The sequence below is a fragment of the Camelina sativa genome, chromosome 12 (genome assembly GCF_000633955.1).
Source record: "Camelina sativa cultivar DH55 chromosome 12, Cs, whole genome shotgun sequence".
NCBI classification, from domain to species: domain Eukaryota; kingdom Viridiplantae; phylum Streptophyta; class Magnoliopsida; order Brassicales; family Brassicaceae; genus Camelina; species Camelina sativa.
Genome location: NC_025696.1, coordinates 13295996 through 13308565, shown reverse-complemented (window position 1 = coordinate 13308565; position 12570 = coordinate 13295996). Strand labels below are relative to the sequence as shown.

Genomic DNA, 12570 nt, shown 5'->3' with positions numbered 1-12570 from the left:
AACAGACTTTGGTCGCCACTTCCTCAAATCATGCAGAAATAATTGCTCTTCATGAAGCATCGAGGGAATGTGTATGGCTCAGATCAGTGACTAACCACATACAAGAATCAAGTGGAATAGTCACCAAGAAAGAGCCAACAACATTATTCGAAGACAATGCTGCTTGTGTCGCTCAAATCAAAGAAGGTTACATCAAGAGCGACAGGATAAAGCATATACCTCCAAGATTTTTCTCCTACACTCAAGAACTCGAGCAAAAGAAGGAAGTTGATATTCAACACATCCGCTCAAGTGACAATGCAGCAGATCTATTCACAAAATCACTTCCGGCTACCATATTCAGAAAGCATATTCATAGCATCGGGATGCATCATCTACGAGATCTTTGAAGAAAAGACCACTCATATCTTTTCTAGGGGGAGATTACGTCACTGTACTCTTTTTCCCTTGTCATGGTTTTTATCCCAATGGGTTTTTCCATGATAAGGTTTTTAATGAGGCAGTACGTAATTCTCTAGTGATGAATATTCAAGGGGGAGTGTTATAAAGAAGTGATTATTCATCACTAAACATGACACATGTTTTAACACTTGTCATGTTTCTCTCTTTTAATTAATTGACTCATCACTTGTTTTGTACTATAAATATGTGATGAATGTGAGATATAGACAATATAAGAGAAGTAAAGAGATGTGTTAGTGTTCCTCACCCTCTCCCTCACCATCACGTTTCTTATCTAGTTTCTTTGTGCAATTACACAATTGCATAAACATAAATATATACATACACACATATATATATATATATAATAATCATCTATATTTGCATTATTATCTACAACACCAATTACTTTTTTCACCAATTTGTTCTATACTTTTGTTTTCGATCACGGAAGCGCTAAACCCAGTGGTGTTTTTCTATCGACCCAAAAAAAAACTAGGAGCCGAAGAACATTTATGTTAGAACAAAAAAATGTTATCAACCGTTGAGATTGCAAATTCTAACATCTTTTAACTGAAAGCTGTTCTCAAAACATAGAACTCAGGTTTATTTGTTAAAGACAAATACTACTCATGATTTATTGATGAAGTTGGTTCTAACTTTCTGAAAAACAAAATTCAACTCAAGTATTGTTAATCTTTGGTAAAATTTTCTTCATGAGAAGAATCTCTGTCAGATCATGAGGCTAACAGTAACTGATGTTTGGTTTGTGAACTGACAAGATTTTTGGTTTGTGAACTGACAAGATTTTTGGTTTTCCATGAGATTCCTAGCTTTTAGAAAAGAAAGACTCCATCACAATTCACCAGCAATATGGTAGCATAAAATATGGAACCATATTTGTTAATCAGCAAGAGAGATTTATTAAATAAATATTTTCCAAAGATAAATAAAATACTAATCTGTCGTAGTAGCTAGTTTGACAAATTGAAGTTTCACGTTCACAAACATGACTGACCTAATTAGATAAATAATCTCTCTTGTTACTCTCCTTCATGCCTCTGATTCCTTCCTTCTCTTTCCTCCAACTGATTAAAGGATAAGAAGCATGAACATTTTTATTTAACAATGTAAATCAAACTTTCTGTTTTCTTAAGTCAAAATCTATCCATTAACCAAACATGGGTCCATTATGATTTTAAATAGAACTTGCAAATCGATGTAGAATTCAAAACGATATATCCATACCTTGGATACTATGAGACAAGTTAATCAAACCGACCCGGGTAGACAATGCAAGAGCTGCACCCATGATCCAGGGTTGGTATACACAACATCAACCCACTCAGCTTTTCCCCAAACCTCATTTCCATCACGCATTTCCACCGCGATTTGCGCGCCCCAAATCTTCCTACTACACCCTAGCCAAATAATCAAGAGTTTACCACCACAGCTAACTAGTTTAGTCTGAGAATAACTCGAGCCACCATTCCCCTTGTACTTATCTCCTAGTGACCTTAACCCTTCCACCTCTTTCCAGTCACCATACTTTACGTCATACCACCAACACCCATAGAAACCATTACGATATCCATAGTGATACCGTATATTCTCCATCATCACACATTCTGACTTGCGAAACGTAGGAAAAAGAGATTTCACGGAGATCCCACTTACGTTCCCTTATGCGGTAACCAGACAACAACCTTTCTTCTAAATCTTCGAATATGTAAGGAAAGGACTTGTTACCTAACTCAATACCTGGAACCGGTTCAGGGAGACCTTCCCAAGTCTGAGTTTTTATGTTAAACGCCTCAGCAAATGGTTCCACCCCTGGGCGCCCTCCAGTTACATATATTTTCCCATCGTGGAAACATGTCTTGGCATTGTTCCTGGCAACATTCATGCTGGGAGCATCACGCCAAGTGTGATTGCAACAATTGAGCACCCGCACCGCGGACCTCCGATTGGATTTCCGATAAAATAGATTTCAGAACCAACAACTATGGCGGATTTTGTGACATAAGGAAACTTAATAGGAACCAACAACGTCCTATTGTCTTCTTCTTCTTCTTCTTCCTCCTCTTGTTGTGTAGGGTTCGATTAGGGTTTATCCAGAGTGTAAACTGTTAGAGATATGACACGATTCTCATTAACGTCACAATATTTGATTGATCATGTTTTAGGAAATGTCTATAACTAGCTTAACCTAGTGTCTCCTCTGTCTCACATGTATATATATATCTCGATGTACAATGTTATTAACATATCAATACACATATCTTACATGGTATTAGAGCTTATATCGATACCCTAAATTTTTTTTTTTCGGCTGCCTCTTCTTTCTTCTTCGTTTTCCTTCTTTCTTATTGCTCTCTTATCTCAGCCGCATCACCATTCATGGCTTCCCTTGACGTTGTCGACACCACTCAACCCCTCCTCAACATCAACATGGTGAATGTTACGAAGCTAACCTCTCTTAACTTTCTCACATGGAGTCTCCAGGTCCACTCTCTCCTTGATGGTCATGATCTTGCTGGTCATGTGGATGGCACCAAACCTGCTCCCCCTTCTACTCTCACCACTGATGGTGCGTCTCGCCCGAATCCAGCCTTTGCGATCTGGCGTCGCCAAGATAAACTGATATACAGTGGTCTTCTTGGTACTCTGTCTCCTTCTATTCAATCTATTGTCTCCAAAACCACCACTGCTGCTGAGATGTGGAAGAAGCTCGCTGCAACTTATGCAAATCCGAGTTGGGGACACATTTAACAGCTTCGTCTTCAACTCAAACAATACTCAAAAGGTACCAAAACTGTGGATGAATATATGCAAGGGCTTGTTACTCGTTTCGATCAGCTTGCACTTCTAGGGAAACCGTTGGAACATGAAGAACAGCTCGAGTTTATTCTCACGGATTTGTCTGAAGATTACAAATCTGTTATCGAACAGATCGAAGGTCGTGAGACTCCTCCTTCTCTTACTGAGGTCCATGAGAAACTAATCACAAGAGAAGGCAAACTCCTCCTGACTGCGTCCTCTGCTCCATCCCCTGTTCCTGCTTCCGCCAACGTTGCCACCTCACGCCCACGCAACAACTCTCACAAACAAACTCCACGTAACAACCAACCATGGCACAACAATCAATCTCAATACCAGTCCTCCCGCGGTGACAGCAGGCCTTCTCGAGGTTACCAGGGTAAGTGTCAGCTTTGTGGTGTGTTTGGCCACAGTGCTAAACGTTGTAATCAACTCTAACACCATCAAGTTGGGTCGTCTCATGGTCTTCTTCCATCCCCATTTCGTCCATGGCAACCTCGTGCAAACTTTGCTGCTTCCTCTTCCACAAATCCTTGGGTCATGGATAGCGGAGCAACCCATCATCTTACTAGTGATCTTAACAATCCCTCGATGCATCAACCGTATACTGGTGATGATGATGTTCTTATTGGTGATGGATCTGGTCTATCCATCGCTCACACTGGTTCAGTTTCTCTCCCTTGCAACCTCCAAAACTTATCTTTACATAACGTTTTGTGTGTTTCGCATATTAAGAAAAACCTGATTTCTGTGTATCGTCTCTGTAACGATAATCAAGTCTCAGTTCACTTTTTTCTGGCTTTCTTTCAGGTGAAGGATCTCAGATCGGGGGTCCCATTACTTCAAGGCAGGACTAGAGATGACTTATACGAGTGGCCAGCCTCACCCTCCATCCTCACCTCTTTCTTTGCATCCACCACCCCTCAACCTACAATAAACGACTGGCATCATCGTCTTGGCCACCCTGCTATACCAATAACCAAACATCTTGTTTCTCATTTTTCATTACCTTGCAATAAATCTGTACCCTCACACACTTTATGTTCCGATTGTGCTATTAATAAAACACATAAACTCCCTTTCTCTCAAACCTCCATTGTCTCCACTCGACCTCTAGAATACATATTCACAGACTTATGGAGTTCTCCAATTCCCTCCATTGATAACTACAAGTATTATCTAGTTCTTGTAGATCATTACTCTCGATACACCTGGCTCTACCCTCTCAAGCAAAAATCTGACGTTCGCAACACCTTTGTCGCGTTCAAAGCCCTTGTTGAAAACCGTTTCTCCACAAGAATTGGAACGTTATACTCTGATAACGGTGGCGAGTTTGTGGCTCTTCGTTCCTTCCTCTCCGATGCCGGTATCTCTCATTTCACTTCACCTCCTCACACGCTGGAGCACAATGGTATTTCTGAGCGGAAGCACAGACAAGTCATTGAAACAGGTCTCACCTTACTCACTCCTGCTGGCATGCCGAAACAATATTGGTCTTACGCTCTAGCTGCTGCAACCTATCTCATAAACCGTCTCCCTACACCTTTCATAGTGATGATGTCTCCCTTTCAAAAGCTATTCGGCACAACTCCAAATTACAACAAATTAAGAGTCTTTGGATGCCTGTGTTTTCCTTGGCTTCGACCTTACAACACCAACAAGCTTGAAGATCGGTCAACACCATGTGTCTTTCTCGGATACTCCCCTACACAAAGTGCATACTTCTGCCTCCAACCAAATTCAGGCCGCATTTACACATCTAGGCATGTTCGCTTTGATGAGCATGTGTTCCCCTTCAACAAAACCCAATCTCAACCCTCTTCCTCTCCTAACAAATCCGATTCCCTAAACTTACCACCATATCCCTCAGCCACTCCAATACCTATCATACCCACGCCTTCACCATCCCGAAATCCTTCCTCCTCGCCACTCGTATTGTCCCTCTGCCAGGATCTCTGGTCTCTGATTCTCACCGTGACGAAGTCTCCATCGCGTCGGTCACACCGTCTCCATCGCGAAACAATCCCTCGACTGGTTCACATGATACAAATGGACCCAACTTGTATTCCCCTTCATCAAGCCCAACTCCGGCCCATGATCCAACTCCATCTCCATGCCCGTCAACACAATCCAGTCCACACACTGAACTCTTGTCTGCAGACGTTTCTACCTCCGACTCCTCGATACGACGATCATCGTCATCTCCACCGGTTCCACCACCGGCTCCATCGGTTCCACTACCAGCTCCGCCGGCTCCTCAACCTGTTCCACCACCGCTCAATCATCCCATGTTAACTCGCCGGCGAAACAATATAAGCAAGCCGAATCCCAAATATAATTACACTGCTGGTCTCTCTCGCATCATTCAAGCTGAGCCTCAAACCGTTAAACAAGCCCTCAAAGACAAACGGTGGCGAGGAGCAATGTCTAAGGAGATAGACGCCTTTGCACGGAATCAAACGATGACTCTGGTTCCTCCACAACAACGTTTCAATGTTGTAGGCTGTAAGTGGATTTTTAAAAACAAATTTCAGTCTAATGGCTCTCTAGACAGGTGTAAAGCTAGACTTGTCGTCAAGGGCTACAACCAACAATATGGAGCAGATTACACCGACACCTTCAGTCCGGTAATCAAGTCAACCACTCTTCGCCTGGTTCTCGATGTAGCTGTCTCCAACTCATGGCCGATTCAACAGCTTGATGTGAATAACGCCTTCCTTCAAGGCACTCTCAAGGATGAGGTCTACATGGAGAACCCCCGGGCTTCATCGATCAGGACAATCCCACACATGTATGTCGCCTACACAAAGCGATATATGGCTTGAAGCAAGCACCAAGGGCGTGGTACACAGAACTTCGCAACTTTCTCATTCAAATCGGTTTTAAGAACTCTCTTGCAGACACTTCTCTATTTGTGTTACGAACTGGCATGACATTTGTCTACCTCTTAGTATATGTGGATGATATTCTCGTAACTGGTAACAGTAAGCAAGGTATTCAACAGACGCTAAACCTTCTTGCTGATCGTTTTTCTGTAAAAGATGCAGAGGACGTCAACTATTTCCTTGGCATCGAAGCACATCGCACCTCAGTATGCCTTCATCTCTCACAGCGGAAGTACATTCTCAACCTTCTACATCGGTACGATATGTCCAATGCCAAACCAGTAACAACACCGATGGCGTCCTCACCCAAAATCAACATTCACACTTGTGTTCCTCTCTCCGACCCGACCAAATATCGTAAACTGGTAGGCAGTCTTCAGTACCTTGCTTTCACAAGACTGGATATTGCGTTTGCGGTTAACACGTTGTCGCAATTCATGCATCAACCAACTGATGCACACTGGCAAGCAGCTAAAAGAATCCTTCGCTACCTCGCTGGAACACCAACACATGGCATTTTCTTCTCCGCGAAGAACACTCTAAGTCTTCACGCTTTTTTGGATGCTGATTGGGCTGGTGACACGGTTGACTATGTCTCCACAAACGCTTACATCATCTACCTCGGAAAATAAGCAAAAAGGTGTAGCAAGATCGTCTACTGAAGCAGAGTATCGGGCAGTCGCGAATGTGGCATCTGAACTCAGTTGGATTTGCAATCTTCTTGTCGAGCTTGGTCTTCCTCTTCCTCGACCACCGGTTGTATACTGTGATAATGTCGGAGCTACGTTTCTCTGTGCCAATCCGGTGTTTCACTCGCGTATGAAACACATTCCGATCGATTATCATTTCTTTAGGGGCCAGGTACAAAGTGGTGCATTACGAGTTGCTCATGTGAATACCCAAAATCAAGTAGCTGATGCACTGACTAAACATCTACCACGTGCACAGTTTCTTCATTTGCGAGACAAGATTGGCATTGCTAGAGCACCTTCATCTTGAGGGGGGATGTTAGAGATATGACACGATTCTCATTAACGTCACAATATTTGATTGATCATGTTTTAGGAAATGTTTATAACTAGCTTAACCTAGTGTCTCCTCTGTCTCACATGTATATATATATCTCGATGTACAATGTTATTAACATATCAATACGCATATCTTACATGGTATCAAAGCTTATATCGATACCCTAATTTTTTTTTTTTTTCGGCTGCCTCTTCTTTCTTCTTCGTTTTCCTTCTTTCTTATTGCTCTCTTATCTCAGAGGAGACAGCTAGTGTCTCTTTGTTTATGTAAGATAGTGTCTCCTCTGTCTCATATGTAACGGGAAAAAACACTTTAATTTGTTATCTCCAACTTTGGCAAATCGTATAAAAGAAGCATGAGCATTTTCATTTAGCAACGTAAGAAACTCAATCTTTCTGTTGACTTAGCCAAACTGTATCCAAATGTATATATATATATATATATGCCTAAGAAAAAAAGACGAAGACCTGACTCAGGACATTGACCAAATATGGGTCCATTGTGCTTTTATAACTGGAACTTAGAAATTGATGTAACTTGGATATGACTTTATACAAGTCACTCAAACCGAGACGGCTAGACAATGCAAGAGCTTCTGATGTAATTTGGGGTATACAAAACATTAACCCACTCCCCAAACCCCACCTCCTACACGCTTTTCCAGCACGATCAATGCGCCTCAAATCTTCTTATTATCGGGACTACGGTTCCCACACCCTTGCCAAATACGAAAGAGTTTCCCACCAGAGCTAACTAATTTAGTTGTACTACCGTTCCAATAATACTTTTCCCTTAGTGAGTCCAACCCTTTCGCATTTTTCCACCCAAACTTTCTGTCATACCAAAAGCACCCGCGCCGACAATTAGAGACTCCATAGCAATACAATACATTCTCCATCACACATTCTGATCTCTCGATACCACCACATCCTTCCCACCTACTTTGCCTCTTCTTGTAATAAGCATACATATGGATTCCACTTCCAATGTGAAAGGTGATCTTCCTTTCGATATCTGCGAGTCTATAAGGAATTTACCAGTTACGTAACTCACTACCCGACGGGTCAGGGGAGACATTCCCAAGTCTGAGACTTTGTGTCGAATACCTCATCACATGATTCCACCCCAAGGCACCCTCCAATTACATATATTTTGTGTAAACTTGCCAAGGCATTCATCCGGACTATATTCATGCTAGGTGCATCGCGCCAAGTGTGTGTGCAACAATCAAGCACCCGCACGACGGAGGATGGTGCATAGTCCACTGGTCCGCCAATTACATAAATTTCTGAACCAACAGCAATGGTGGATTTTGATACTGATGGAAGGTTAGAAGAGTAATTAAAGGAGACAAATTCTTAGTCTTCTTCGTCCCCTTCCTCTTCTTTTCTGGTAGTTCTACTCAGATTAGAGAAACTATATATATAGGTTTTGGTTTATTTAATAGCAAGACAACCCCCTAAAGACCCTGATGTATTTAGGAGAGTTTCCAAGATGGCTATACATCCAATTTTGCTTTTTTACTATTTTGTTCTCTACTTTTGTTTTTGATCACAGAAACCCCTATTACGGTTATGGACGCTCAACTCCGCAGTGAAAAACTCTAACATTATAATTTTTTTTTGCTAATTTCTCACATGAGCTTCCAAGTTTCAATGTCACTGAAATAAAGATAACAAGTTTCAATTTTTACAAATAGCTTTTTCTTTCCTCAAAACATATTTAACTCGGCAGTCATATCATCATGTTGTCCTCCTTTTGCCTCTGCTTCCTTCTCTCCCTTCTCCAACTGGTACATTCATATTATACGCACAAACATATAATTATATATATAGAAAACACACTTTCTTAGCTCCAACTTTGGCAAAAGACGCATGAACTACACTATGTCTTGTCCCTATATATGTATGCAGATACTACACTATATATATATATATATATATTTTTTTAATTCGAACTTGCAAACTGATGTTGAATTCCAAAAAAAAAATCAAAACGACTGAACATACCTTGGATACAAGTCAAACCGTGACAACAAGACAACGCAAGAGGTGATATGATGTGGGGACACTATGCACAACATCAACCCACTCAACATTTCCCCAAACCTTACCTCCATCACGCTTTTCCAATCCAATTTCCGCACACCAAATCTTCTTCCTATGAATGTTCGTACATTCTTCCCAAAGAAGCAAGAGTTTCCCACCAAAGCTAACTACTTCAGTTATACGACCATTTTCGCCACCATCAATCTTGTACTTGTCATTTAGTGATTCTAACCCTTTCACTTCTTTCCACTCATCAGACTTAATGTCATACCAGCAGCACGCGTGACCTTGTAGACCATAGGAGTAGGATACATTCTCTATCACACATTCTGACATCGGATACGTTGCAATCAAGCTTTTACCGCATTCCCATTTACCTTGCTTTGTGTCATAAGCAAACGAATTTACTCTACTACCTAAGTAAAGCTTTCCGTCGATCTCTGTGATTCTAAAAGTGTACCACTTGCGTGCCTCAGTACCCGGATCGGGGAGGCATGCCCAAGTCTGAGTCTTTGTATCAAATACTTCCGCCCATGATTCATTCTCTAATACTTGGGGACCTCCCATTACATAGATTTTTCCATCGTAGACACATGTATTGGCAAACATCCGGGGTACGATCATGCTAGGGGCATCACGCCAAGTGTGACTCGAGGACCCGCACAGCTCTAGACGGTGACCACTGTCCTCCATTTTCGACTCGTCCGCCGATGAAATAAATCTCTGAACCAACAGAATCGAAAGATAAAGAAGAAAGATATGGAAACGGAATCGAAACAAACGAGTGTCCGACTGTTTTCTTCTTCTTCCTCCTATTCTTAGTCATGGAGTCAGGTAGGGTTCGATTAGGGTTAATCCAAAGTCTAAACCATTCGGTATAGTCACAACCATAATCTGATGCACATATATAGAGACACTTCTCGGTGATTCCGAGGTGAGATCGAGCTGCGTCGAGCTCGGTCGAAGAGAGAATTGAACGGAAGCTTTTGGAAACTAGAGAGAGTGTCGGGTAGTACGACCTCGAGATCCTTGCTAAGCAATCCACAATGATTTCATCTGGGAGTGAAGATAAAGACGGAGATGACGACGACGATGGAGGTGAAGAAGAAGAAGGAGGATACGAGTTCTTAGTTTTCTTCTTCCTCTTATTCTTCTCCGGTTGTTCGACTTGAATGTTCATAGTAATGATTTTGTGAAAGCTGCGATTAAACTAGTGAAACTATATAAATAGGGTTCGGTTTATTTAATAGCGAAACAGCCCCTTAATTATGATTAGTTTTTAAAAGACCCCAAAATATTTAGGAGAGAACTCTAAGTTGGCTACAGGCCAATTTTGGATTTTTTACCAGTGCCCTCTACGTTTGTTTTCGATCACCGAAGCCCCTAATCCGGTTGCAGCTGTTGAGACAATATTGGATCCGATGAAGATTTTGTTGAGACTTCAAAAAACATTATTTCACCCAAAATGTAACATATAAAACAGAAAGCTTTTTATTTTATCACAAAACATAGAACTTTACATCACTTGGTAAAGATGGTTTTGAACTTTCCGAAAGCAGAACTCAACTCACATGTCAAAGATGATTATGATGAGATGTTGTTTTTTCATTTGGAGAATCTGTGTCGATCATGTGGTGAAGTGTAATCGATGTTTGGTCCACGAGGGACGATCCCAAAAGGGTTTATCGACGGGTGGCTTCCATAATAATGCTGCTTGATGTGATTCATGTTCACCGTGCTACTCATTCCGGGGATCTGGAAAATGTCTTTCGTGTAGTTGAACAGATTCGGATACTCCCTTATGAGTTTCTTGTTGCATTTGAAGTGGACCGCATAAACCTGCATCAATGTTTTCAACATTTACAGACTCGTTTGAATATTTGTGTGTTTGTTTTTCTTGGTTTGAAAGCAGAGAACTCGGATCAATTACCTCGTCAAATCTTATAAGGGTGACAAACAATCTGATATCTGCTTCAGTCAAAGTGTTACCACAGATGTACCGATGTTTTCCAAGAATCTCCTCGCATCTATCTAATGCTTCATACACTTGCTCAACTGCCTGCATATAGGAAACATAAAGTTTACATTCTCATGAGACCAATTAGCATGTACGGTGATAGGCTGATAGCAATTCATGGCTTCCACACTTACGTACCTCCTCATAAGGTTCTTGTTTCTTTGCAAACCCGCATCTATAGACACCGTTATTTATCCCATTGTAGATCCATTCATTAGTTTCATCGATTTTTGCTTGGAGATGAGAAGGGTAGAGGTCGAGATCAGGATTTCCTGCAATATGATTGAACTCGGTGTTGAACATCCGGATTATTTCTGCACTCTCGTTGTTTACAACAGTTTTGAGCTTCTTATCCCACAGAACCTGACATAAAAACCAAAACTCACTCCATCTAGTTCCAACTAAAAGAGACTTAAAAGACATTGAGAAGCCAAAAAAGACTTACAGGAACAGTATACTTTCCGGTGTAGTTCGGGCTAGCAATCTCATAGAGTTCTCTTACACTCTTAGCACCATTAAGATGGTCAGGATCAGCTCCTTGAACCTCGGTATCTGAACCCGGAAAGACCCATCCCATATGCTCATCGGTTTCTTTGGTTCTTCCCCAAATGGGTTTTACAGACTGATGCAAATCAGACAGATAACAATACGCTCAGGAAATGGTATGATTCTACATAACAATTAGCAGTGTTAAAGGGTCGAGTCTACGCACCGAGAAGCTTATTGCATCGTCAAGTCCTTTGATCTTCAAGTATGAAATGCATCTAGAAGCCCATGGACAAGCATAAGATATGTAAAGATGGTATCTACCAGACTCAGCTGGAAACTGAGAATTTGAGTCTCTTGAAACGAAGTTTCGGAATGTTGATGCAGTTCTTTGAAAAGCTCCTGAATCTGATGTCTCATCAACCGCAGATCGAGCCATTGATAGTGTACACTTCTGACAAATCAAAAGCAGAGGATCACATATCAGTTTGAGGAAAACAGGTTCATGAAAAAAAAACAGAGCATCATACGCTTCATAGCATATGGACCCTAACAGATCAAAAGTTCGAAACTTTTTCGAAATTCTCAAGAGTTTGATGCATCATCGAAACAATACGCAGATCAAATACAAACCCAGAAAAACCTGTATCCAATACGAGAATATGCACAGAGAGAAATTGGAATTAGGAATTCGAAAAAAAAGTGTACCTGAAGACGAGATCCACGAGTACTGAACCTTGTAGCGAGAGAGAGCAAGCAGTTGTTGCTAATGATCGTGGAATAAGACATCAACCAGTCCAGGAGCTACATACATAAAAGAGTTACGTGATCAGTTTATATACTA

At 41.4% G+C, this 12570-nt stretch overlaps 3 protein-coding genes and 1 pseudogene across 4 annotated transcripts; 1 reads left to right on the top strand and 3 right to left on the bottom strand.

The window, feature by feature from the left end:
* Positions 1714-2347, bottom strand: LOC104733471 (F-box/kelch-repeat protein At4g19865-like). Its single transcript, XM_010453051.1, has 2 exons — positions 2045-2347; positions 1714-1989 (listed from the first exon to the last, which is right to left on the bottom strand). The coding sequence occupies exons 1-2, from the start codon at positions 2345-2347 to the stop codon at positions 1714-1716; spliced, it is 579 nt and encodes a 192-aa protein (XP_010451353.1).
* LOC109127939 (uncharacterized mitochondrial protein AtMg00810-like) lies at positions 6191-6778 on the top strand. Its single transcript, XM_019233552.1, has one exon. It carries the CDS (start codon positions 6191-6193, stop codon positions 6776-6778), a length of 588 nt encoding a protein of 195 aa, XP_019089097.1.
* LOC104731563 lies at positions 8886-10607 on the bottom strand (annotated as a pseudogene).
* Positions 10697-12530, bottom strand: LOC104731564 (glutathionyl-hydroquinone reductase YqjG). Of its 2 annotated transcripts, none has more exons than XM_010450984.2 (6): positions 12435-12530; positions 11953-12180; positions 11686-11862; positions 11379-11603; positions 11154-11282; positions 10697-11062 (listed from the first exon to the last, which is right to left on the bottom strand). In XM_010450984.2, the coding sequence occupies exons 1-6, from the start codon at positions 12513-12515 to the stop codon at positions 10829-10831; spliced, it is 1074 nt and encodes a 357-aa protein (XP_010449286.1). In that variant the 5' UTR covers positions 12516-12530; the 3' UTR covers positions 10697-10828. The 2 variants fall into 2 exon arrangements, with proteins under 2 accessions (XP_010449286.1, XP_010449287.1); XM_010450985.2 differs by having other exon boundaries at positions 11953-12177.

Excerpts from the sequence above, each read along its gene's own strand:
- LOC104733471 (XM_010453051.1), bottom strand. The coding sequence starts at position 2,347 with ATGAATGTTGCCAGGAACAATGCCAAGACATGTTTCCACGATGGGAAA. Across the intron at positions 1,990-2,044 it reads GTGATGATGGAGAATATACG|TATGGTGACTGGAAAGAGGT; the intron begins GTATCACTATGG and ends TATGACGTAAAG.
- LOC109127939 (XM_019233552.1), top strand. The coding sequence starts at position 6,191 with ATGACATTTGTCTACCTCTTAGTATATGTGGATGATATTCTCGTAACT.
- LOC104731564 (XM_010450984.2), bottom strand. The coding sequence starts at position 12,515 with ATGTCTTATTCCACGATCATTAGCAACAACTGCTTGCTCTCTCTCGCT. Across the intron at positions 11,863-11,952 it reads ACGATGCAATAAGCTTCTCG|TCTGTAAAACCCATTTGGGG; the intron begins GTGCGTAGACTC and ends GATTTGCATCAG. Across the intron at positions 11,283-11,378 it reads AACAAGAACCTTATGAGGAG|GCAGTTGAGCAAGTGTATGA; the intron begins GTACGTAAGTGT and ends TCCTATATGCAG.